At 36.5% G+C, this 27,928-nt stretch overlaps 1 protein-coding gene across 1 annotated transcript in view; it reads left to right on the top strand.

Moving 5' to 3' along the window:
• The first annotated feature begins 2,674 nt into the window (after positions 1-2,674).
• Positions 2,675-27,928, top strand: part of LOC149833223 (serine carboxypeptidase 1-like) — a 38,164-nt gene continuing 12,910 nt past the window's right edge. The window contains exons 1-2 of the mRNA XM_090013391.1: positions 2,675-2,835; positions 5,261-5,409. Coding sequence (XP_089869517.1) covers positions 2,675-2,835; positions 5,261-5,409 — 310 coding nt within the window. The remainder of the gene's footprint in view (positions 2,836-5,260; positions 5,410-27,928) is intronic.

Genomic DNA, 27,928 nt, shown 5'->3' with positions numbered 1-27,928 from the left:
TCCTCAATGGACATATTCTAATAAATAAATTCAGAATTTCCTATAATAACAAAAATAAGAAGTATAGGTAAACAAACATACAATAGAGATAGGACACATACTATTGAAAAAATATTTCCAACAAATAGAATAACCTATTGACAATACAAAAACTCAAATTATTAAGAAAACAAAAAATAAACATTCTTTCATAATCACGTTTATAATACAAGATACACAACATGTAAACAACCAAGATAGAGGCATACAAATCATTAAGTAAACAAATGATTTAGGATAACTAGTTAGACAAACAAACACTCACATGATTTAATTCAAGAAAAAATGGAATAGACTATTGAACATGCAAAGATATCTTGAAAAATTCATGCAATTCTTTCACAAAATAACTAACACATGCCAATATTTTTAAAAAAATAACTGACTCAAGTCCTTGTTTCAAAAAACTAATTGTTTCATCCATTAAAGATGTGTTTATGAGAAAAGCTCTTTGTCGATAAGTATAAAAAACTTGACGATGAAGTGCCGCCAATGAATCACCCAAAATTGTTGCAGAGGAGAAGTATGTTGAGGACCACAAAAAACCTTAGTTTATGTGAACATAGCCTTGGAGTGCGGACATTTGGTTTTTTAAACAGAAGGGTTGCATTTAATGCTAATACGAAAATCCACAAATATGAAGAAAATTCACACTCTTCCCTCAATTTGGTTCCACTCAATTGAGTCCAGATAGAATGCAATCACATGGCACAAAATTTGTGCATTAATCACCTGATTCTATCTATCAGGCCAGGCCTTGTCTCCAAGATGGAGGGTGATCACGTGCTTAATGCATAAATATTTGTGCAAACAACTTTCACCACTCTCCAAAAAATCAGATATTTTTAATAAATGTAAAAATAACTTAATTTTTTTAATTTTTTTTAATATTATTTTAATTATTTTTTGGCCAATTCATAACTATTCACATGAGAATCAGTATCAACCGATTCATTAGCCAAACAATACAAGTCCAATGATACTGACAACATTGGTCCACTCACCCTCCATCTTCATACCCGATGCAAGTTGTTTTGAACAAATCTGACCTCATAAATGAATTTTGTGATGCTGATTTAATAAGAATGGACTTTCAAAAAAGGTAGAATATGACCTCATAGATGAATTTTGCGATGTTGAACAAATCTGACCTCATAGATGGATCATACTTTTTTTCAATAAAAAAATATTTTTAAACCACAAAAATTCATGTTTTCTCAGTCGTTGATTTTGAATAGCCAAAAATTCCTGCAAACAAGTCAGATTTGGGTGATTCAAATGTTGATCTTCACTAAATGGACGATGTAGATCACTTTTACGAAGTAGGATTTTTATCAAAATGACTTGCGTCATGAAAATACCAAATCCCAAAGAGAGGTATGGAAATTAGGGATGACTTAAGGGGATGAGTGGATCTGGACCCATACTGATCTCTATTTCTATCTGGTTATATAAGCAAAGAGGAAAGTTATTAAACGATGAGAAAGCTGTGTGCAATAGGGGTGACAATCGTGTCGGGTTGGCGGGTCGACCCGATGGGTTGGCGGGTCAGCATACCTCAACTCGAACCCAACCCGCTTATTAAATGGGTCGGCTGTGGCAAACACGAACCCGACCCATTTAATTAACGGGTAACCCGACATGACCCGCCAACCCATTTAATAAATGGGTTGGGTCGGGTAAACGGGTTCTCAGGTTCGTGGGTCAGGTTGGCGGGTTGGCAGACGGGTTGGCGGGTCAGGTTGGCGGGTTGACCCACCCGCCTAACCCGTTTATTAAACGGGTCATCCGGGTTGGCATACCCCCAACCCGAACCCGACCTGTTTAATAAACGGGTTACGCGGGTCGGCCCGTTTATTAAACGGGTTGGCTTAAGCCCAACCCGAACCCGCCTAAGAGGTGGGTTGGTGGGTCGGGTTGGCGGGTCGTGTCAGGTTTTGCCACCCCTAGTGTGCAATGCATAAGGGAGTAGTGATGGGCATCAGGTCGGCCCAGACCTGTTTAGAGCTTGGTCCACCGGGTTTTAACTTTTAAGTGCGGCCCAGCCTGAAGATGGCCCAACCCGTTTATTGATGGGTCGGGCTTTGGCCCATTTTTTTAACGGGCTCGGGTTTGAAGAACAACCCATGACTCGGCCCATTAGCCTAATGGGTCAATGTGAAGAGGGTCGAGCCCAGACTCAAACTCAATTAATTAGTGCAACAAATTAGGTAAATAATAAATAATTAACAAGTTCACATGTATCCAACTAATTATTCTTCTAGTTTTCATAAAATTAATAAAAGTTACTAAGCAATTAATTTAAATTTTTAACTTTTATATTATTATAAACTAATAAATAGCTCAGGTCCGTCGAGCCCCAGCAGCCTGCGGGCCGACTCGGATCCGACCCAAGTATATAACGAACTCGGACCTAAAACCTTGACCCAAACTCGACTTACGACGGGCCGGGTCGGCTTGGCCCATCGGCCCACCACCCCTACAGGGGAGTAAAGTTAAAAGGCTTTCAAGTCGGTTTAAATGACGATAATAAAGAGCATTCCTCCTTTGGACACGAAAGGGAGAGGTGGCCTCTCCTATTTCAACTCCGCCCGCCCACGCTTCCTCCCACAGTCTCGCGTTTCCAAGAGTCACAATGGTTTACAGGGGATATTCTCCATCCCTTCTCTTCATGGTCGCCTTCCTTGCGACCGCCATCTCCTTCTGCAGTCTCCATGCAGAACCAGCGCCGCTCAACAGCGAGGTGAGGCGTTTCCCAGGCTTCAGCGGCGCTCTTCCTTCGAAGCATTATGCTGGGTACGTCTCTCTCTCTCTCTCTCTTTTCTTCGTTCATCCGCACTGCTGATCTTCATCTTGGTTTTCTTTTTTGAGATGATGAAGATGAAGGCTTCTTTGTTTTTTTTTCGATGTATTGATCTCTGCGACCTCATGAAATGGCGAGTCTGTTAGCTTAGGCTGTAAGCCATCCATTATACACACACACACTCGCTTGCGTCCGTGTTGGTTTCTTGACTGGGAAGGTTTTTTCTTGATCCTGACGTAGGGATGGATTGTTTTGTTGCATGTTAGTTTTCGAGAAATATGGAGTGTTTAGGACTCCTCCCTTTCAGGAGGTGTTAATGGTCTTGGAAGTACGTTTTTGGTATTTGTCTCCAGACGGTGCGAGAACGTAGAGGATCGCAGCACGAAATATCGAGGGTTTAATGCGTCCACCAACACAAAAGATAGAAAGTTTTTATTTCGTTATTGGCTGTGTAGCGGTGTTGGTAAATGTCTAAATGCTGGTTTGATGTTCATCCGTCTCCGTTGGTGCTTTGCGGTTCGAGTGTTGATGTCTTGTAATAATATTTTTTTTTCATTACCGAAGGTGGAAAATTATTGGTTTGTTGCATCTCTAGCTGTATTCAATGCGAGTTTGTTCTAGCGTCCTACTACCATCTTTTGCACAATTTACTCTGTTGATGCACAAATTTTGTCATCTATGCCTATCCTTCATGCCTTATATATGGCTGTAAGTTTTAGGTTTCATGTGTAACGTTATCGAACAAGCATTCTAGGTATCGATCCTTGTAATGTTCGTTATCGGTATGTTGCTGAGGTGAAGAGTGGATAGCAATTTTAATGCCTTTGAAAGCTATGATGTTTATGGTGGGACTGATTTTATTCCACAGGGAGAGGATCTCCAGGGGGGTGGGGATTTAACCGAAAACATGGCTGGTAGCCAAGCATATAGTTTTTTTCCTCACATGATAATAATGAACATATCATCTACATCTAGAAGCATAAAGCATCACTAAAATCTGAGAAGGGAAAACCAGAGTTGTTGATCATGTGACGTACATTAAGGAGGAATGCCAATTAGAAGGGGTTAAATTTATCAACCTTGAGATAAGGTAGCTTAAGAAAATTAGGTTCAGATTTCGATGATTAAGGATCTATCTTTGAGAGATAATGTCAGTTTTTGAGTAGGTAAAGAAGGAAAGAAGGGGCTGCATGCTGCCAGGATGACATCAGAATTCAGTTGGCTGACTTTGGCTAATGCAAGGAAGAAAAAAGGGAAATGAAAAAGAAGTATAAGAAGAAATAAGACAAAAAAGGGAGAAAAGAAAGAAAAGAAAGAAAAAGGAGAGATGAAGCTGAAAATAGGGTAGAGATAAAGGAGAAAAAGAAGCAAGAAAGATGGAAAGAACTAAGAGGAGGGAATGCAATCCAGGCAAACAAAGAATCAAAGAGAAATGGAAATCAAGAAGAGTAAAGAAAGGTAAAGATGACTGAGATTTATGGATCCAAACTTGGAAACCAAAGTGTCTGGCTCAGATACCATTAAAAACTTTGAGTACTACTTGAGGTTACATGCATTTGGTAGCCCTAAATTTCTCTATTATTAGGGATGACATATATGGTACTTTATTTATGTCAAAACTGTTAAAGGGCAATTGTATATGGGTTATAAATGTGTCTTTTGTGTATCATGCCACCTCATTGATGGCATGACCGAGACAAAAGAACAAAACTAAATAAATATTTGCTACTCTTAAGTGGCGACATCCATACAAGGACGATAATACTTTTGATTAAAAAAAATTACAGTAATTGCACCTCATAGAAGCTTATTGCCAAATGTCTCTTCTATTAGGAAGACCACCTGATCATGAAGCTTATATAGGACAGGAAATAAACTGCATCTTACACAGACATCATTTATACTGTGCCCATGAAAAGATTTGTAGAGCTGATGTCTTTTTAGAATCCTTCTTGCTTATCGTATTTTTTTAGGATGTGCTTTGTCCCACTTTCTCTAAATTATTCTTTCTTTGGAATAGGAAAAAAATCATGAAATCTGAAGGAAGTCGATAGATGAAGATGCCTTTTTTGTTAGGATTGTATTTTATCATTTCCTTTTGATTTCCTTTTTTTTTCTTTTCTTGTTTTGAGTTCTTTATGTTTTCACCTTTCATACCTATCTTGTTTGTACTCTGTCATCCTGTGTTATTCTTTTCCCCAAAAAATCGTAACTATATTTGATCATATTCACATCTTATGCGTGATTTTTCCACGAAAAAAAAAATTTGAACTGCATAAGTTTTTTAGTCTAATGGACTACAGATCCATGTTGTATGCTTGTTCTTCAGTAGCTTTAGACAATGTCTTACATATCCGTGTTGTATGCTTGTTCTTATGCTTGAACTGATATGTAAGAGTGTTTCTCTTCATTGAACAGGTATATTACTGTGGGAAATGATGTTCATAAGAGGCATTTGTACTATTACTTTGCTACTTCAGAGCATAATCCATCTAAAGATCCAATTTTGCTTTTCACTAATGGAGGCCCAGGATGTGCAGCACTGCATGCTCTCCTCTCACAAGCTGGTACTTTGAATTCCTCTGCTTTTGTTTCTAATTCATGGAATATGAACATAGCACTTCTCAACTTGCAATATAGACATATGACTTTTTTTATTTGTAGAATGTGGTAGAATTACATGTCCCATTAGGCCATTTTCTTTGTTTGGGCAAGTTCGTCAGTATGTTTACACCCACAAAATATCACTGAATGGTTAGACTTTGCTTTTGGAATTTAGATTTATGTAAATCAAGTATGGTCACTTGATTTACATAAATCTAAACTCCACAAGAAAAGTCTAACTGTTAGATCATGTTTAGCATATTCTATTTATTATTTTTATATGTTAAAGTTGACTCAAATTTGATGTTTTATATCATTTTTAAACCACCTTTATTTTTATGAATTGCGAGCCATTGATTTTCATAGTCTCAAAAATGGATTCTTATGGTGTATTTGTTAAGGCTAATGTAATATAAGTATATATATACGTATATGTATACATATACATATTGTTTAATATATATTATGTATATACTGTATTAATATATATATATATATATAAATATAATATTATATATATTGTAAATATATATGGAAGTCAAGTCAAAGCTAGTTTGACTAGCTCCCAACGGCTAGAGTTCTAGTCGTTGGGAGAGCTCTCTCTCATTCTTTAATGAGAGAGGACTTCCCCTCTCCATTCCACTTCTTCTCTCCTCTACTTTTCTCTATAAATATGGGTAGGTGTGTGTTAAAATGTACCCATCAATTGTTGTAATTAGATATATTTTATATATATAAAAGATGATACATATACATATATGGTATATATGTATATGTATCCTCCTATTTATATATATAAAATATATATTTTCCTTTTGTTTAGCCGTAGGGGTATTTTAGTCTTTTCCTCTGTTTTACGCACATTCACTTTATGAATGTGATTGTAATTTATTTTCTTTTTCTTTTTCTTTTATTTTTATTTCTTTTTTTCTCAAGTACCAAAAGGTACCTTGGGGGGCCCACTCAAATAGACGTTGGGCCCCTTCCAACGGTCACATTTGTGACCGTTGGAGGGGCTCCAACGTCTATGAGTGGAGCCCCTCCAAGGCTCCTTTTTGTTGTTATAAATAGGGGCTCTCCCCTTTGTATTTCTTAATCTTTGAGGGAGCTCTTGCTCCATTGTAATGGGGTTTTTACCCCTTCTCCATTATTTCTTCAATGATATGCAACTTATGACTTTATGTCATATTTTCCCCTTTTTATGGGTTTTATGTGTTAGCACATTATGTGCTTGTGTTGTTTCCCTTTAATGGGTATATTTGCACTTCACGTGCATAGGTATGGGTTCATTATTGAACCCAATGTATTTCAAGTCATTTTCTAACATGGTATCAGAGCAAGGTCACGATGGGGTTGTTCTTGGGTGCAACGGAAAGCGTGTCGATCAAGAAATGGTGAAGTATTCATTGCTCTTCCTTTTTGTTTTGAAGTTATTCGGTATGTATCCCTTTTCTTAAAGTATTATGCATTTGAAAATATGTTTCTTGCATATAGTTTGTTCGTTTAATGGTTATGATAGTTGAATTATGTCTTTTCACATTTCGTATGCTCGTATATTTTAAAAATATCTCCACTCAAATTTGGTGAACTCGTTTGTTGTTCAAATATATAATTTGCGTCTATCGAACTACTCATCGCATATAATAGCAATTTATGTTTTTTAAAATTACCTTCAATTATGTGAGATTTATAATTCTTACATAAGTATCTCATGATTGACCTATAAGTTAATTTTTAAAATTATATATATGATTTCTTGCTAAAGTAATGATCTTTGCTTAAAATTTCTTAACTCTCATATGAACCCTAATTTGATTTGAGTTCCTCTTTTTTATTATGAATTTTAGTGCATTTTTTGAAAAATTTGATATAATCCTTATATGAAAATCTCTCACCTCTAAAATCTTTGTTGAATCCTAAAGTAGTTCTTGTTAATGATAACTTATAAGAACTCCTAAAAGTTTTTCAATGTTTCTTTTTTGAAAAATTGTTTATGATAAACCATTAGGAAAGATTTTTTAAAAGGAATTTCTCACACTACATAGAGTGCATAGTTCATCTATTGCATCCTTTTGGTATAAATGATTTCATTTTTTATCTTTATAAACTTGTTGGTTTGTATTTTTCATAAGGTTTCGAAACCTCTTAATAATATCTTTTAAAAATGCCTACATTGGCCATAATATGGTTTTCTTTGTCCTCAATTGCAATGGTTAAAGTTTGAGAATTTCAAGCATTGCTCTTTTTATAAAGTGCATACTTGCTCACTTTTGTGTATTTTTGTATTTTGTGCACATTTGTTTCTCAAATATTTGCGCTTGTATGCATTCCCTCTTTTTTATGAAATACATGCCTTAGTGCATGTTTGTTTACACCTTGGTGTGTATTTGTTCAAGTATTGTATGAGTGCCTTCGTGCACATCTTTTATAAAGCCTTTTGTGCTTACATGTGTATTGTCTCTTTGTAGACATTTTTGCATTATGGAGCCTTTATGCACATTTCTTTTTGTGAAAAATATAATGAATTTAGATATTGAGTCCTTTTTAAATCATTGTAAGTGCTTTTAGCACTTTGTATGTTTCCGCATATCTCATCACAATCAAAGGATTTTTTAAAAAATTGTTGTATGGGACTTAATCCCTAAATCTATAAATTTTCAAGTGTTTTAAATATTCTTTCCTTGAGTATTGTGTTAAAGCCTTCTTTGTGAACCATTACGGTTCTTATGATTTCTTTGATTAAAAGCTTGATTGTCTTGATGAATTCTTTATGTTGTGTTTATTGCTTAATAAGTCTTTTTTGGTATAAATGACTTGTTTGAAGATTAAGCATAATTTGTGTTTATGCAAAATTGTTGTTATAAAGCACATTATTGATTATTGGACCTTTTTTAATCGGTCCTCTTTTATTTGAAAAATGATTCCTAAAGTGTTTATTGCCTTTTTGTGGCATTTATAGTTGTCCATCACATGTTATTTAATGCATCATTGTTTTGGCCTTATTATTGTTTTATTAGAGATGTTTGTTGAGGTGAGTTATGGGCACCTCGTGTTATATCATTTTAGATTGTCCAAATTGCCATATTATAGATGGTGGTTGAGGTGAGTTATGGGCACCTTGGGACTCTAAAATGATTTGGTATATGATCTCTAATTATGAGTGTGACACTCGTTGTTATGTCTTTTTAGATTGTCCACTTACCATATTATAGATGGGGGTTGAGGTGAGTTATGGGCACCTTGGGACTCTAGAATGATTTGGTATATGAGTGTGTCACTAGTTTGATGTTGGCCATTGATCTTATGGATGCTCTTATTTATATATAAATGTGATGGATATATGATGTTTGAAACCTTAAAATGTTTTAAGGTATATTGAAATCAAGGTTTTAGGGATTATTGCCCAACCTTCCATTGTTTATGAAAATTATGAGTGCATTTGCACATTTGTGATTTTGTGTTTTTTTGCACAAGTGTTTCATATGTTCTTGGTGTGCGTATGTTCACACATTTATTTTCAAGAATTTTATTTTATCGATTATAGTATCTTGTTGAAGATATTTTTTTTTTACATGCATGTTATTGTTATGAGAATTCATTTTAAAAGGAGTATTGTTTTATTCGAGGTTTATTTTCATTACAAGTTTATTGCCTCAAAAGTCTTTTCCTTTTATGTCCATTATCTAAGTGTCATCATATGTAGACAAGAATTTTATTACATCTTCGTGTGTTTTTAGCCCTTTGTTGGCTTTTGCTCTCTTGGTCTAGTAGCTGAACACACTTGTCTTGAGTGATCTTATATGTAGACAAGACACGTTGATTCACACCATCGTGTGTGATCTTAGTCCATGTTGGCGTTTGTGTTCTTGTTCTAGTCGCTTAGATGTATGCCCATGGTTGGCTTATTTCACTCATTTCAAGTGCCATCTTATGTAGACAAGAGATGTATTATGTTTTAGCCCATGGTTGGCTTATTACTCTTGTTCTAGTAGCTGAACATACTTGGTTTTAAGTGTATTTTTACGTAGACAAGCGATACTTTTTAGTCCATGTTGGCATGTATTCTCTTGCTCTTGTCGTAGATGCACTTATTTCAAGTATTATTATATGTAGACAAGAGGTTCGTTTACACACCTTTGTGTGTGTCTTTGGCCTTTAATGGCTTTATATTCTTGATCTAGTAGCTTATACACTTGATTTATGGGTTTTGGAGGACTAATGAGGAAGTTGTTTGTAATGAATAAACTATTATTGAAATTTGCAAAATTCCATTCATGACTTGTATTTTTCAAGTAAATCATCTTTTTGATATGCATATCAAGTTGATTTCTTAGCATTTAATCTATATATTAAGTGCTTATGGTTTTTGCCACCCTTATATGTAAAATGTTTTTTTTTCCAATTAAGTGTGACTTTCATAAATGTTTAAAAAAAAAAAACCTTGTGAACTCTTGGGTTTATTTTGCCTAAAGTATACTTGGAGACTTCGTTTCTCTTATTTGGAACTTCACTACATGTTTGAAGCATGTTTTAGTTCTTTGAGTATTAATTCATATAATGATTCGTATATGCATATGCTCTTTATGGCCTTTTTTGGGCTCTCATTCAATAAAGCATATGTATGTTATGCCTCTTCGTAGGCTTCTTGTGGTATCCCTTAGTGGATATTTTTGTTATTCTCCATTATGGGGTTATATTTGTCCAATGGTGGACCTTATGAATGCATTATGCATTCTTGCAATTTTTGCATAATTTGCTTCCGCTCATTTTGTTTTAACATAATGTATGATTTAGAAACTTTGGTTTTCTAAATTTTTTGTTTCATACTAAAGTAACTATCATATTATGCATAAATTTTGCACTTTGTTAGGAATGTTCCTTTTTTAGTAAAGTGCAAAGATATTGTTTACTTGTTCTTTGTTGTTTTCTTTTCTCAGGATCTTGGAGATAGGACAAAGGGAAGTACCCTGGATGGTTCGGGAAATGGGTTCATTATTTGAAGACAATTGGAGGAAGGCTATTTCAAGTTTCATTGCATCCTTGCCGAAGCCTCTTGGAGTCACTGAAGCCTCGTGGAGTTTTGCCCTTTTTTCAATCTTTTCGTTTCCTTGCAAAGCTTGAGGGGGGGTGTTAAAATGTACCCATCAATTGTTGTAATTAGATATATTTTATATATATAAAAGATGATACATATACATATATGGTATACATGTATATGTATCCTCCTATTTATATATATAAAATATATATTTTCCTTTTGTTTAGCCGTAGGGGTATTTTAGTCTTTTCCTCTGTTTTACGCACATTCACTTTATGAATGTGATTGTAATTTATTTTCTTTTTCTTTTTCTTTTATTTTTATTTCTTTTTTTCTCAAGTACCAAAAGGTACCTTGGGGGGCCCACTCAAATAGACGTTGGGCCCCTTCCAACGGTCACATTTGTGACCGTTGGAGGGGCTCCAACGTCTATGAGTGGAGCCCCTCCAAGGCTCCTTTTTGTTGTTATAAATAGGGGCTCTCCCCTTTGTATTTCTTAATCTTTGAGGGAGCTCTTGCTCCATTGTAATGGGGTTTTTACCCCTTCTCCATTATTTCTTCAATGATATTCAACTTATGACTTTATGTCATATTTTTCCCTTTTTATGGGTTTTATGTGTTAGCACATTATGTGCTTGTGTTGTTTCCCTTTAATGGGTATATTTGCACTTCACGTGCATAGGTATGGGTTCATTATTGAACCCAATGTATTTCAAGTCATTTTCTAACAGTGTGTGCCTTTGTAAGGTGAGAGAGTGTTGCATAGTTCTAGATATTTTTTAGTGTTCTTGAGTGCATTTTGTAGGGAGTTTTTTTATTTATTTTTATGTATTTTATTGTTCATTATGAATGAAATCATTTATTTACAAAACTTGTATTAGTTTGTATCTTGTTAGTATTCAAATGTATTTTGATTTGGCATTTGGATTACGATTTAGAATGTCTTGGGTTTCATGCCATTTCGTGACATGGTATCAGAGCAAGGTATCTTGGTCTTGGTATCTTGTTCGTGTTTGTGCTTCGAAAGAAATATTTGAATTGATTAACGACTTGGACTCGAGACTCTTGTATGCCAGTATGCATTTTCTTTAGATTCAGTACTTTAAATATTTATGGTATTTATTAAAAAAATGTATTTGAAATATAGTAGATATCTATTAATATGTTAAAAATGAATATGTTTTCAAGTTAATTAAAATTAGAACGTGTGAAAAATTATTGACTTTTGATATATGTTTTTGTGTAAGCATGTTTACATGAAATATATGTTTTGATTATGAATATGTGTATTTTTTGAAAAATGTCGTTATAAAAATTATGTTTTACAAGAGTATGTGGTTTTCTTTAAAATCTTAAATACTATGCTTATATGTTTTTCATGTTGTTTGCAAAATACTACTTTTTTATTGCATGTATTTTGTTTTATCATAATGATCATTGGTGCCCTTAAGCATGTATCATGATTATTAGGTATATTATGTGAATTTTATGTTAAAAATGTGTTCCTTGAGAAATTTAGATTCTTCTATAATGTATATCTTGAGTCATCATAATTTTAATTCTTTGGTAATACCATGAATATCTTGTATGCTCTCACATCGACGTGCTCATGTCTCATATTTTTAGGTGACTTCAATGATTGACTTTAAGATATCGCTCTCATTGTGCTAAATTAATTCTTTGAAAAACATTCTCGATTGATTATGCTTGAGAATTATCTTAGATATTTTTATATATGACTTGTGTTCATTTTTCTTTGTCATTCGTATTACAAATGACTTGCATTGGATGTTTTGCTCACATATACTTAATGCATTTTGTATGTCATAATATTAACTTGTTTTTCTCCTTGTGGATTGTATTTTGCCCCTTAGAAGGTTTATATTTGATGCATTGTGATTGATGTTTAGTATGTAGTATTAAAATTCATAGCTTTTGTATAGCCTATGTGGCTATAAGTTATTAGATTTTCTTATTTCTTTGAGTATTCATGGTTAGTGATAATTATGTATGCTTTTGGGTTTATAAATATTTTCTCAAGAATCTATGTTAATGTTACATGTCATTGTTGTCTCATAGTAGACTTATGATTTAAATCTAAAAGGCTTCTTTTTAGGTCATATATATTGTTCTTATCTTCTCTTTGAGAGTTATTGGATCTTTTGTATGTGATGTGCCTTAGTGCACTTATTCCTTGTGGATTTATGAATTCATTTTTGAAGAATTGCTTATATTAAGCATGATTCTTGTTTGCTTATTAAAGATTGTAAAAATTGTCATAGGACATTGTTGGGCATATGATTGCACTACATTCATTCTAAGATTTCATCTTCTTTATTGGATTTTGATTTGAAACTTTGTCTTTTCAAATCGGTTCTTTTTATGAACTCACCTATTTAGAAAATGATTTTCATGAGTATTTATTGCCTTTTTATGGCATTTGTTGTGTCCATCACATAAATTTATATGATGCATCATTTCTCTTGGCCTTGTTATTTTATTCAGAGATGTTGGGGTGAGTTGTGTGCACCTCGTTTTATGTCAGTTTAGATTGTCAACTTATGATTTGATTCTAATTAACAGTTTTTGATCTTCGCATTTGAGTGTATTATATCACTCATTTGTTGTATGACCATTGTTATTATGGATTATTGTAACTCTGTTTATCTGTGATAACTCTATTTTTGAAACCATGGTGCTTCAAAAGATGGTTAAAATTAATAATTTATTGATAACATTAGTGTGTTTTCATTACAAGCTCTCTTACCTTTTGTGTTTTCTCTTATTATGCCTCTTATCTAAGTGTCATTATATATAGACAAGAGATGTGTATTTATACCTTTGTGTGTGATTTTAGCTCGTTGTTGGCATTATACTCTTGATCTAGTTGCTGATACACTTGATTTTTGAGTGTCATTATATGTAGACAAGAGATGTTTATTTACACCTTTGTGTGGGCTTTTAACCCATTGTTGGCATTATACTCTTGATCTAATCGCTGATACACTTGATTTTTTAGTGTTATTATATGTAGACAAGAGAAATTTATTCATACCTTTGTGTGTGTTTTTTGCCCTTCGTTGTCCTTATGCTCTTGTTCTAGTCGCTGATACACTTGTTTTTAAGTGTCATTAAATATAGACAAGAGATGTTTATACACACCTTTGTGTGTGTCTTTGGCCCTTTAGTGACATGATGATTATGTTTTTGTTCTAGTCATTGATACACTTGATGTTTGAGGTTTGGAGGTCTAGGAGGTGATTGCTTGTGGTGGTCAAACTAATGTTTTAATTTGCAAAATTCATTCATTATGATGTATGAGTTTTTTTTAATCTCTTCATATTTTTTCCTAAACTCATTTGTTGAAATATTTTCATGCATTTTGCATCATGCTTTAGTTGCATGAGTTATTCCATGATTGATTGTCTTGCATAATTTGTATAAGTTTATGCTTTTTCAAGCATATATTCATTAAAGAATATATTTTTTACTTGTTTGTGTTGCCCTACGTTGGCTCTTTGTGTTGTCCTATAGTGGACCTATGCTTTTGTACTTTTGTGCTTATATTATACCTTCATGCCTTTGTATTGTCCAATTTTGGACTTGTATGTATTTTTATATTTTGTTTTTGTAATTTTGCATATTTCATTGCATGCTTTTCTAAGCATTTCATTAGTGAAATCGCTTATGTATGCCCATAATGGCTATTGTGTGCATTTGATTGCTTTTGAAATTGATCTCACTTTGTATTATTTTTGGTAAAACTCATGCTTGGGCACTCCTATTGTATTTGTAAAACCCAGTAAAAAAAAAATTAAAAAAAGTAAAAAATAAATAAAAAATTTGGACCCGGATCCGACCTAGATCCAAGCCTGTCATGGGCTGACGGTGGGCCGCCCAGGGGATTAAAAGGGCGCAAGGGGGGCAAAAGGGGGAAGCATTCGAAGCTTCCCCCCCGTCTTTTCTCTCTTTCCCGCTCGGCTCCACCGACTCCCCCTCTCACCCCTTCTCCTCTTCTCTGATGAGGCAACTCGGTGGCCTCCCTCCTCTCCGGCGAGCTCTCAGCTCGATTCCCCCTCTCCGGCAGCCCCCAGGTGCGTCCCTGTAAAAGTATCTTCAACAAGATACTTTAGTTGATAACGCAATAACCTTGAGAACAAATGTGTGAACATACACACCCAAGAACACTTGTGCACAACAAGCACAACACACCGAATCACAAATGTGCAAAAGCACTCATAAGTTTCATAAACAACTAAAGAGGTTGGGCTATAATCCCAAATCCCTTAAGAAAATACAAGAGGAGCTGCCCATATATATAGGGCTTTGAGAAGGCCTTGGGAGGGGCTCCACATAGTCGTTGGAGCCCCTCCAACGGTCACAAATGTGATCGTTGGAGGGGTCCAACGACTAGTGGGTTGGGCCCCTCCCAATGCAAGTACAATGCATTAAATGCAAAAAGAAAAAGGAATAAAGAAAAAAGAAAAAGAAAATAAATACAAAAACATATTCTCGAAAAAGAATATGTGTAAAATTCCTAAACTACCCTTACTAGGAATATATATATTTTATATATATAATTGGTAAATACATATACATATATTATATATATGTATATGTATTACCTTATATATATAAAATATATATGCGAAATTACAAGTTTGATTACATAATTTAACAGTCCCCTCCCCTCTCTTTATCCTTTTCCCCTCCCTCTCGCTGCCTCCTCTCTCGGTAGCTGCAAGGCCCCTGCGTCTCTCTCTGCTTACCTTCCGGTAGGGGCCATCGGCCCCTGCCCCTCTTCTTTTTAAAATCCAGCAGGGGCCGATGGCCTCTGCCCTTTTTCTCAAGCCCGACAGGGGCCAGTTGTGAGAATAATCCAGAATCAATGAACATGAACCCACAAAGAAGAAAGGGAATGTGGCTGCAACTAATCACGTTTTTTCATAATGGAAAAATCGTGATCTCTTCAATACTTATAATGTAAAACCTAATACATGGCTATATAATGCAAATAACCCTAATAAGTTACAGTTGGACATGTTACACAAGGGGAGTTTGGATTCGGGTCTGGATCCAAACCTTAAGTACAAACACAAGTGCACTCTGTCTAACAACCTCCCTCAAGTTGTACATGATTTTGAATCATGGACAACTTGCTCTTTAGGAACCAAAACCGGCGCTTTGTGAGTCCTTTGGTGAACAAATCGACCACTTGGTCTTCTGTTCTAATATAACCATCTCTTTTTTCTCAATCTTCTGTCTGATAAAATGTTGATCGATCTCAATGTGCTTGGTCTTGCTGTGATGAATAGGATTAAGAGATATTTGAATAGAACTTTGATTGTCACAAAAAAGAAAGCAACCAACAATCAGCTCCTTTAACTCTGTTAACAAATGTTTAGTCCATGTCACTTCTGCGGTTGCAACAACCATCACTCTGTATTCTGCTTCCGTGCTAGATCTAGCCACTGCCTTCTATTTTCTGCTACTCCAGGAAACAAGATTAACACCAATGAAAACACCATACCCTGAAACTGACTTTCGATCATCAGGATCTCTGGCCCAGTCCGCATCTGAATAAGCAATGATGTCATGAGCAATATTCATGGATTGTACAAGAGTCCATCTCCAACAATACTCTTCAAGTACCTCAGTATCCTTTTTACTGCATCCATGTGTCCCGTCCTTGGCTCATGCATGAATTGAGAAACTTGATTGACTGAATATATGATATCGGGCCAGGTAAAGGTAAGATATTGAAGCATTCCCACTAGACTCCGATATTTGGTGGGATCATGATACAAGTCTCTGCCTTGCACACTTAGTTTCTGGTTAAGCACACTAGGAGTAGCAAGAGGCTTGCAATCTTTCATTTCACCCTTTTCTAACAGATCCAGTGTGTATTTATGCTGGGTCAAAGTAAGTTTATTTCCTTGATTATCCACCTCTACTCCAAGAAAGTACCGAAGGTTTCCAAGGTCCTTTATTTTGAACCTTTGACTCAGAAGTTTTTTAGTTTCTTGAACATGATTCTCACTGCTTCTTGTAATAATTATATCATCAACATATATCAACAAGATGGTAGTAAACTCCTTACCTCGAAGAATAAAAAGGGAGTGATCCAATTGTGATCGATAAAAACCATGTCTTTGAATTTCTAGGGAGAAACTCTCAAACCAAGATCGAGATGCTTGTTTCAGTTCATAGAGTGCTCGATTTAGTCTGCATACATACTCCTTTGAATCTCCTTCTGTGTATCCTGGCAGTTGTTCCATGTATACTTCTTCCTTCAAATCCCCATGAAGAAAGGCATTCTTCACATCTAGCTGACTTATTCTCCAACCATAATCTACAACCAATGAAAGAACAAAGCGAATTGTGCCCATTTTCACAACTGGACTAAAGGTTTCATTATAGTCTTGTCCAAACTCTTGGGTGCCTTTGCTACAAGAAGAGCTTTGTATCATTCAACACTTCCATTCGGTTTGTATTTGATTTGTAGACCCATCGTGACCCAACAACATTCTTATCTAGAGGTCGAGGGACAACTATCCATGTTTGACACTGATACAAGGCTTCCATCTCTTCATTCATAGCTTGAATCCATTTTTTGGAGTTAATGGCTTGATGAAAATGTCTAGGCTCAGTCTCTTTCTCAATCTGTGACAAAAATAACTGAAAATCCATGGTGAAATTCTTATAATTGACCCACCTTTCAATAGGATACCGAGCTCTTTCAGATCGTCTGATCGGAATGGCTACTGTATTAGAAATTGGAGAAGTAATGTCATTGGATGAATGGAACATAGGCTCTTCTTGTTCAATACCATCCAGAGTCAAGAGTGAGTCCCTTTCTCTTCTCCTATAAACTTGCCCAACAAACTTGTTAATCTCTCGATGATGTTCTATTTCAAGTTCTTGTATGCCACTGTTTTCATCTTGACAGGATGTTCCTTGAGCATAGGAGGAAGAACACTCATTGTTGGTTGCAGGAAAGAGCTCTGCACTGAGCCATGAATCATAAAATATCGCATTCATATTGGTTTGGGCAGAAACATATTCTCCATCTCCAAAATCATTTTCATCAAAAACTACATTCCTAGATATCTTGATTCGTTTGCTGTCAGGATCATAACACCTGTACCCTTTGTGACGACCTACCTGCATATCTGACAAATCTACACTTTGATGCCTTAACTTGAAACTTGTTTCGCAGAGAAGAGTCAATATGAACATAACACATGTAACAAATTTTTTTTAATTCATCATAATCAAGATGTTTCTCAAATAGGATGAAATAAGGTGATGTATTTTCTAAAAGCTTCATGGGCAGACGATTAATAATGTGAACAACATAGTGAAAAGCCTCTGTCCAGAGTCCTATGGGAGTACGACTTCCGTGCATCATGTTCATAGCGCTTTCCACAATATGACGGTGTTTCCGTTCTGCAACTCCATTCTGTTGGGGCATATGCGGGCAAGATACTCTACGATTTATCCCATTATCCTGGATGTAATTGATAAAATCCCTGGAGGAGTATTCCCCCCCCCCCCCCACCATGACATTGGAAATGTATAATATTACAAGAAAAGTGAGTTTTGACAAATGCATGAAAACAACGAAAAATAGAGAAGACTTCCGATTTATTCTTCATGAAATATATCCAAGTGAAGTGGGAGAAATTATCAATAAAAATAACATAATATTTGCTGCCAGAATTAGAGGGATTAGGAGCCGATCCCCATACATCGGAACAGACGATTTCAAAATTCTTTGAAGCTCTCTCATTTATTGAATGAAAGGGAAGAACATGACTCTTACACATTTGACAACTTGAACACATTTTATTATTTGGTCTAGGAATCAAGCTAAACTCGGGAATAAGACCATCAGATACTAGTCGCTCAACAAAGACTCGACCACAATGACCAAGACGCAAATGCCAAAAATCAGGCTTATTACATTTATTTGAAGATTGCAAACTCAACACATGAATATTCTTTGACGACATAGACTGAGGAGATGACTTCAAGGTAGGTCGAACACAAGTAGAAGGATCCTCCTGGAAGACATAAATATTTCCCCAGCGTTCCCCTCTAGCGAACGTCTCCTTCGTTTGTAGCGTAAGAATGACCCACTTGAATCTATGTAGAACGTGAGGATGAGGCGAGAGAGAGAGAGAGAGAGAGAGAGAGAGAGAGAGAGAGAGAGAGAGAGAGAGAGAGAGAGCTGCTGCAACAAAGGGGGACTTCTCAATAGAAGTCGTTCCCTACTTCATGTATATATACAACAACAAACAACAACAACTATGCCTTCATCCCAAAACAATTGGGGTCGGCGATATGAACCAAAAAAGGAAATCATTCTCGGTCTTCAACATGAATCCTTCTCCTCCAATCATTTCTATCCAATGCCATGTCCTCGGTGAGGTTCAAAGCATTCATATCCTTTCCTATCATCTCCATCCAAGTCTTCCTAGGCCTATCCCGACCTCTTTTAACTAATATATTTTCTCATTTCTCTATCCTTCTAACTGGAGCATCATTAGGCTTTCGCCGAATATGTCCAAACCACCGTAAACGATTCTCTCTCATCTTATTTTCAATGGGTGCAACACCTACCTTCTTACGTATCTCCTCGTTCCAAATCTTATTTTTTATTGTATTTCCACACATCCATCTAAGCATACGCATCTCAGCTACACTCATTTTTGAATATGATGTCTCTTGGCAGCCCAACATTCCGTACCATATAGTAAAGCGGGCCTAATTGTCGTCCTATAAAACTTTCCCTTCAACCGCAATGGCATTCTACGATCGCACAACACTCCAGTTGCACTTTTCCATTTCATTCACCCAACCTTTATCCTATGATTTACATCTCCATCAATTTCTCCATACTTTTGAATGATAGATCCCAAATATTTGAAACAATCATCCACCAGTATTTCTTGCTCACCAAGCTTCACTACACTCCCATCACTACTTCGTTGCTTACTAAACCGACATTCCATATATTCTGTCTTACTCTTACTCAACTTAAAACCTCTTGCTTCCAATGTTTGTCTCCATAATTCTAACTTAGCATTAACCCCAGCTCTAGACTCATCAATCAAAACAATATCATCAGCAAACAACATACACCAAAGCACATTTTCTTGAATTGATCTCGTAAGCTCATCCATCACTATATCAAATAGGAAAGGGCGTAAAGCAGATCCTTGATGTAACCCAACCGTTATAGGAAATTGGTTGTCACCCCTCCACAAGTGCGGACATTGGTTACTACTCCTTCATACATATCTTTAATTATACTAATGTACTTGAGAGAAACACCTTTTTTCATCATTGTCCACCAGAGAACGTCCCTATGTACTCTATCGTATGCCTTCTCCAAATCAATAAAAACCATATGCAAATCTTTGTTCATCTCTCTATATCTCTCAATAAGTTATCTAAGAAGATGTATAGCTTCCATAGTTGATCTTCCAGGCATAAAACCAAATTGATTCTCCGATATCATGACAACCTTCCTCAATCTAGACTCAATCACTCTCTCCCAAAGTTTCACAGTATGACTCATGAGTTTTATACCACGATAGTTTGTACAATCTTGTATAGAGGCACCAAAGTACTATTCCTCCACTCATTAGGCATCTTATTTGTCCACCAAATCTTGTTAAAAAGATTTGTCAACCATTCTAAACCTTTCTCTCCCAAGCATTTTCAAGCCTCGATAGGTATACCATCTAGGCCAACTGCCCTTCTTGATTTCATTTTCTTCAAATTCTCTGCAATTTCTTTCTTTTGAATCTTGCGCATGAAGTCACGATTCATCTCATGAAAATGAATAGAAAAGTCTCCAAGATTCTGAGCATGACTTCCATTAAATAGCTTATCAAAATAATCTTTCCATCTCTCATTAATCTCCTTATCTTTCACTAAAACCCTTTGCGTTTCATGTTTGATACATCTAACCATACCCATATCCCTCGATTTCCTATCTCTCATCTTTGCAAGCCTATAAATATCCTTCTCGCCCTCTTTGGTATCCAACTTGTCATAAACCTCCTTATATACCTTATCCCTCGCGTTTCAAACTACTTTTTTAGCTTCCTTCTTTGCTATCATATACTTCTCCAAATTCTCATTATCACGACTCTTACTTAGATTTCTATAATACTCTCTTTTAACCTTAATAGCTAATTTGACATCCTCGTTCCACCGTGATGTATCCTTACCTAGCAGTGCATCGCCTTTAGACTCACCCAATACCTCCTTAGCCACCTTTCTCATGCCACTCACTATCTTATTCCACATTGATTATGAATCATCCTCGAGACACCAACCAACTTCCTTAACTACCTGCTCTACAAACATTCCTTGTTTAGCTCCTTTCAGTGCCCACCACTTAATTCTAGGATCTATCCTATGTCTATCCCTTTTGCGGCATTGTCTAAGTCTAAGATCTAAAATTAAGACTCTATGTTGTGCAGCTACACTTTCTCCCTGTATAACCTTACAATCGATGCAACAACCCCTATCTCTCTTTTTAAGTAGGAAAAAATCTATCTGACTCGTATTAACCCCACTTTTAGATGTTACTAGGTGAGACTCTCTCTTCCTAAACCAAGTGTTTGCGAAGATCATATCATCATATCATAGGACAAACCAAAATCTAAAATCCTTTCTCCACTTTCGTTTCTTTCTCCTATACCATAGCTTCCATGGATACTCTCAAATCCATTCCTACTAATGCCTACATGTCCATTAAGGTCACCGCCGATGAAAAACTTTTCTCCATAAGATATCCCTTGTACTACTCCATCTAAATCTTCCCAAAATTGACGCTTAATGGAATCATCTAAACCTACTTGAGGTGCATAAATACTAATAATATTAATAATATCCGTACGTAATACTAATTTAATAAGTAAAATCCTATCACCCTTCCTACGGACCTTAACTACATTATCTATAAACTCACGACTCATAACAATCCCTACTCCATTCCTATTCCTATTTATTCCTGTATACCAAATCTTATATCCCCAAGGTTCTATCACTTTTGCTTTCTCACCTACCCATTTGGTCTCTTGTAGACATAAAATATCAATCTTTCTCTTACACATAACATCTACTAACTCTACCAACTTACCAGTTAAAGACCCTATGTTCTAAGTGGCTAACCTAATTTTATGGTCTTGGACTAACTTCTTTACCTCCACCCGTCCAACAAAGTAAGGGAACCCTTGCCTATTTGACACCACACCCGGGCGTCGGTGTGACGCGTCGCTTCTGGGCGATGACCTAGCAACCCTTGCCCATTTATCACTGCCTCCGGGCCTATAGAGTACAACGTGTCACTTAGTAGGGAATGTCCCAACGAAATTCTCGTATTGGTTCATATTCATAGGGTATGACTAAGTTTTTATGCTGGCTGTCACTGGCCTACCACAACCCTCCTTTATCCGGGCTTGGGACCGGCAGTGTATAACTAAACAGTTATACACAGACGGAGTTACTTCATGTATATATATATATACAAAATAATAACTGGGTTGGACCAAATATTTGAATCTATATCCAGACTTAAAGTTACATGTTACATTAGAGAACCCAACCCACATTGGAAAACCCGATCCAGTTTATGATACAGTCTTAATACCCTCCCTCAAGTTGTGCATGGTCTTGTATCATGGACAACTTGCCTTTGAGATACCAAAACTGCGCACTCGTAAGTCCTTTGGTAAGTAGATCAACAACTTGATCTTCTGTTGGTACATAGACTGAAATAACTTCTTTGTCCTCTACCTTCTGTCAGACAAAATGTTGATCGATCTCTATGTGTTTCGTTCGACCATGGTGGATAGGATTGAAAGCAATTTGAATGACACTTTGATTATCGCAAAACAGATTCACAACCTTCACTTTTTCTCCTATCTCTGTTAATAAATGTCTTAACCATGTAACTTCAGCAATGGCAGAGGCCATGGATCGATACTCAGCTTCTGTACTTGAACGCGCAACAACACGTTGCTTCAGGCTACTCCATGCTATTAAGTTTTCATCAACATACACATAATACCCAGAGACTGACTTTCTATCGTCTGGATCTCCTGCCCAATCTGCATCTGCATACACTTCTAGTTGTCTATGTTCTCTTTTTGCCTTTGATTGACGATAAACAAGCCCATCTCCAAGAGTACCCTTCAAGTACCGAAGAATTCTTTTAACTGCATTCATATGTTCTGTACGTGGATCGTGCATGAACTGAGAGACTTGATTCACTGCATATACAATATCCGGCCTCGTAAAAGTAAGATATTGAAGCAGAAGATAATATTTTGGGTCCTCATAGATCTCCCCATCTTGAGCACTGAGTTTATGGTTTAACACGCTAGGAGTATTCAATGGCTTGCAGTTCTTCATTCCTGACTTCTCCCAAAGATCCAGAGCATACTTATGCTGGGTTAACAAGAGGCTAGTATTTTGTTGATCCACTTCAACCCCCAAGAAATATCGTAGGACACCCAGGTCCTTCATCTTGAACTTCTGTCTCAATAGGATCTTTGTAGCCTTTATATGCTTACAAGAACTTTCCGTAATAATAATGTCATCTACATATATGAGAAGTAAGGTGCTGACCTGGTGTTCTTGAAAAATGAACAATGAATGATCAAGTTGAGAACAGACGAATCCATATCGTTGTACTTCAATGGAGAAACTGTCAAACCATGACCGAGATGTTTGTTTTAGTCCATAAATAGCTTGTCGCAACCTGCAAACATGTGTCTCAGGATTGTTTTCTGCATAGCCAAGAGGCTGCTCTATGTAAACTTCCTCCTTTAGATCACCATGTAAGAATGCATTTTTAACATCAAGTTGACTTAGAGACCATCCATGCTGAACCGCCAAGGATAACACAAGTTGAATGGTTCCTATTTTTTACAACTGGACTAAAGGTCTCGTCATAGTTTTCTCCATATGCTTGTGTGAAGCCTTTAGCGACTAGTCTTGCCTTATATCTTTCAATGGATCCGTCAGGTTTGTACTTGATTTTATATACCCACTTAGACCCTACAATATTCTTATTCGGAGGTCTAGGAACTATTTCCCAAGTCCTACATTCATGCAAGGCTCCTATTTCTTCATTCATAGCATCTGCCATTTTGATGACAAGGAGGCTTGGGAGAAATCGATGGGTTCTTCCTGTTTTTCAACCCGTGCAACAAATAACTACATTTCTATGGAAAAATTCCCATAGCTTACCCATCTTTCAATAGGGTGTTTGATCCTTTCTGAACGTCTGACCTGCTCAGTTATGTGGGGTGTATCCCTTCTCCTGGCATATACTGTCCCTTTGAATCTTCTGTCATCTGGACGAGCAATACCAGATGTCAGGGTTTCTTCTGCGATGGGAGGCACAGTAGATCCCTGAGCAACTGTCAACACGTTCCCACTAGGTTCTGCATTGGTTTCCATGGGGTCACACTCATCTATCACTGTGTGACATGGAGCAAAGTTATCCATCTCTAGCTGATCAAATAATTCATTCGCTAGCCACGACTGATAGCTTTCTTCCTCCTTAGTAACCCTTGCTTCTTTGTTTAAGATCTGAACATTGCTCTAATCAAAGACAACGTTTCGTGAGATTTTAATGCGTCGAGTGTTTCGATCATAGCATCAATATCCTTTATACTCTTCAAATACCCAACAAACCTGCATCTACAAGCTTTATCCTGGAATTTGTTACGTTGGGAACTGTCAATGTGAACATAGCATACACATCCGAACACTCGTAGTTGACTGTATTGAGGTTGGGTACCAAACAACACGAAATAAGGAGTTAAATTATTCAACATTTTCATCGGTAAACGATTTATTACATAAATCGCAGAGTGAAAAGCTTTTGTCCAAAGACTTAAAGGAATATGAGTGTCATGCAACATACTTAGGGCACTTTCAACAATATGACGATGTTTTCTTTCCGCAACCCCATTTTGTTGTGGTGTGTGTGGGCAAGATATTTTACGCCTTATCCCGTTGTTTTGAAGAAATTTAGTAAATTCCTTTGATAGATACTCTTCCCTTCCGTCACACCGAAATTGTTGAATACTTGTCGAGAATTGATTGACAAGAGCATGAAATAAACGAAAGAATTTGAATACCTCAGATTTGTATTTCATAAAATAAATTCAAGTATATCTGGAATAACTATCAATGAATGTGATATAGTAGCGACTGTCAGACAAAGAGGGTTGTGGAGCAGGTCCCCAAACATCAAAATGAATAAGTTCAAAGGGAAAATAAGCTCTTTCATTTATTGAATTGAAGGGAAGTACATGACTCTTACACAACTGACAACTAGAACAAAAGAAGCCATCAACCTTATTATACGAACTTGACCTTGAAATAAGACCGCTCGACACCAGTTTCTCAAGAGAAGAATTATTACAATGACCGAAACACCAATGCCAAATATTTGGCTTATTATACGAAGACAATCCTTAGATGAATCCAATTTGAATGGTTGACCAATGGACGATTTTGATCCAGCTCTACGAACATGTGAAGAAGTCTCTTTGAGGATATACATATTTCCCTTTCGCTCTCCCTCAACTAACGTCTTCTTCGTGAGTGGATCCTTGACGCAGACAGAAGGAGTAAATTTGACGCAAGAATGAATGTCATCAACCAATTTAGAAATGGAAATTATATTTTTGACAATATTAGGAGAATGAAAAACATTGGACAATTTTAGAGAACTATCAGACAATGTAAGTTATTGGACGGAGAGCTCCATCTCCGGTTTTAATACTTGCATTTCCATGATAATGGATAGACTTCAAAATCTTACCAATATCACCTGTCACGTGGGCTGCAACTCCAGAATCAATATACTAAGTTCCCTGATCACCCTGTTTGAAATTCAATCCTGACAAAGCTAATATTAAAAGGCTCTTGACATTGTCTTTATCCCATTGATTTCCTCCAACTTTTCCCTTGCTCGACGACCCTGTGACATTCATTTTCCCTTTATTTTGCGGGTTGTGCCAACAATTTGCCTTGATATGTCCCTTTTTGTTGCACAAATAGCATGTTGGAACATTTTTGAAATTGTGATTTCCCGAAAAACTACCTGACGACATGCTATGCGTGGGCAACAATCCACTCCCCCCTTGATTATTTCTTAATTGTCCATGTCCTCCTCGAAAGTGGCCACGTCCTCTCCTTGAATTTGTCTCTGTAAACAATACTTCTTAGCTTCCTGAATTGTTGCCTACATCTTCGCCTTTAATGAAAATTTCATATTGTAGTAATTTTGCCCGAAGATCCTCAAAGTTAGGAAGTGAAGAAAGACACAAGAGAGATGTTACCAGCATATGATAATTTGATCCAAACCCGTTTAGCGCTTGTTGAACTTTATCCTTATCAAAAATCACACAGCCCACCATAGCCAATTGATCTGTGATGATCTTCACCTTGTTCATATACTCTGTAACAGTCATGCTTTCTTTCTTTAGGAGTTGAAACTCCCTATTCAAATGCATAATTCTTGCCTCTGAGATTTGAGAATAGGTCTTCGCAAGTTGTTCCCACAACTCCATTGCTGAGCACTTATCTGGAATACCTATAAGAACCTCTTGCGAAAGAGTAGAGGTAATGTAGGCTACAACAACTTGATTTCGTTTTCTCCAAGTGGTGAATTCAAGATTTCAAATAAACTTGTTAGAAGCCTCTCCCTTATCATCCACAATTTCCTGCACAATAAATTCCGGTGGTGCAGAGATCATTCCATCTAGGTGTCCATAGAGATTGAGACTCTTAATGAAAGGCAGTATCTGCCTCTTCCAGGTCAAATAGTTGTTGTTGCTCAGTTTGTCTGAGATAAGTTGATCTAGAAAACTAGATGGCAGGGTAGGAGAATCCATGAAAACTGAACTGTAAACTGAATGTATCTGACTGCTGCCAAACACTTAAGGAATGACTTTAGATCTGAAATAAATTCAGACCAGATTAAATCAAGAATAAAGAATAAAGGAATTGGTATTTTAGATATGGAAGGAATGACCAGAAATCAAGAATAAAGGAGTGAATTTGGATCAGGAAGAAATTAAAACTGATTCGCTTCAGATCTGAAGTGAACTCAGATCAAACCGTGACAGACTGATTAACGTCAGATCTGAAGTGAACTCAGATCAGACCGTGACAGACGAAGAAGAAGCAACAACTAAGAAAACAGATATGATCTTTGGATTAGATCTGATCTTGATTTCATTAAACAAATGCAACAACCAAAGCACAATATATGAATCTAAAACAGTCGATGACTGTTTTCAGCTTAATACCAAATCTGATATCAGAACACACGTCTGGGCAGATTCGGACTTCAGATAGCCTTTGGGCCCGACAGTCTGATCCAAATCCGACATGATAAACAAAAGGAAGAAAAGGTAGGTAAAGAGGGCAGCAGTCACGCAAGGTCTAATTAAAGAGAGCAGTAGTCACGCAAGGTCTAATCTATCGATCAAATCAAACAGATCTATGATCAAATCTGAACCGATAGTTTGGAAGAAAACAAAAGGTCGATGACTAAACAAAGAGGAGAAAAGAGGATGCAGACAAAAATGGAAGAGGATGCAGACATAAATGGGTCACAATAATAGAAAAGAAGGCAGATAGAGGAACCTGGAAGAAGCAACACCTGGGACGTTGATCTCGCTGGATAGTCCTGGACGAAACAACACCTGCAGTATCAATCTCGTTGGACACGCCCTTTGGAGTTGATTCACCGTGCAGAAGCCTGCTTTGATACCATGTAAGAATGACCCACTTGAATCTATGTAGAACATGAGGATGAGGCGCACGCGAGAGAGAGAGAGAGAGAGAGAGAGAGAGAGAGAGAGAGAGAGAGAGAGAGAGAGAGAGAGAGAGAGAGAGAGAGAGCCGCGATAGCAAAGGGGGACTTCTGAATAGAAGTTGTGCCCTACTTCATGTATATATATATATATATATACACAAAATAATAACTGGGTTGGATCAAATATTTGGATCCATACCCAGACATAAAGTTACATGTTACATTAGAGAACCCAACCCACACTGGAAAACCCGATCTAGTTTATGATATAGTCTTAATATGTAGATCCTTGACATAAACAAAAGATGAAGTAAATTCAACGGAAGAATTGGTATGATCAACAAGCTTTGAAACAAAAACAATATTTTTCGTAATATCTGGGGCATGAAGAACATTGGAAAGATGAAGTGGGGATTTAGGCAAGGGGCTAGAAACATTTCCAATGTGGGTGATGGGATGGTGGGAGTCGTCTCCAGTGACGATGTTACTTTTTCCAAAATAGGGAGTTAAAGTAGAGAATTTACCCGCATTACCTGTGACATGAGTAGCTGTCCCAGAATCAATATACCACACTCCT

Source organism: Nuphar pumila, chromosome 7 (genome assembly GCF_984573655.1).
Source record: "Nuphar pumila chromosome 7, dmNupPumi1.hap1.1, whole genome shotgun sequence".
In the NCBI taxonomy this organism is placed as follows: Eukaryota; Viridiplantae; Streptophyta; class Magnoliopsida; order Nymphaeales; family Nymphaeaceae; genus Nuphar; species Nuphar pumila.
This window is presented reverse-complemented; position numbering and strand designations above follow the sequence as displayed.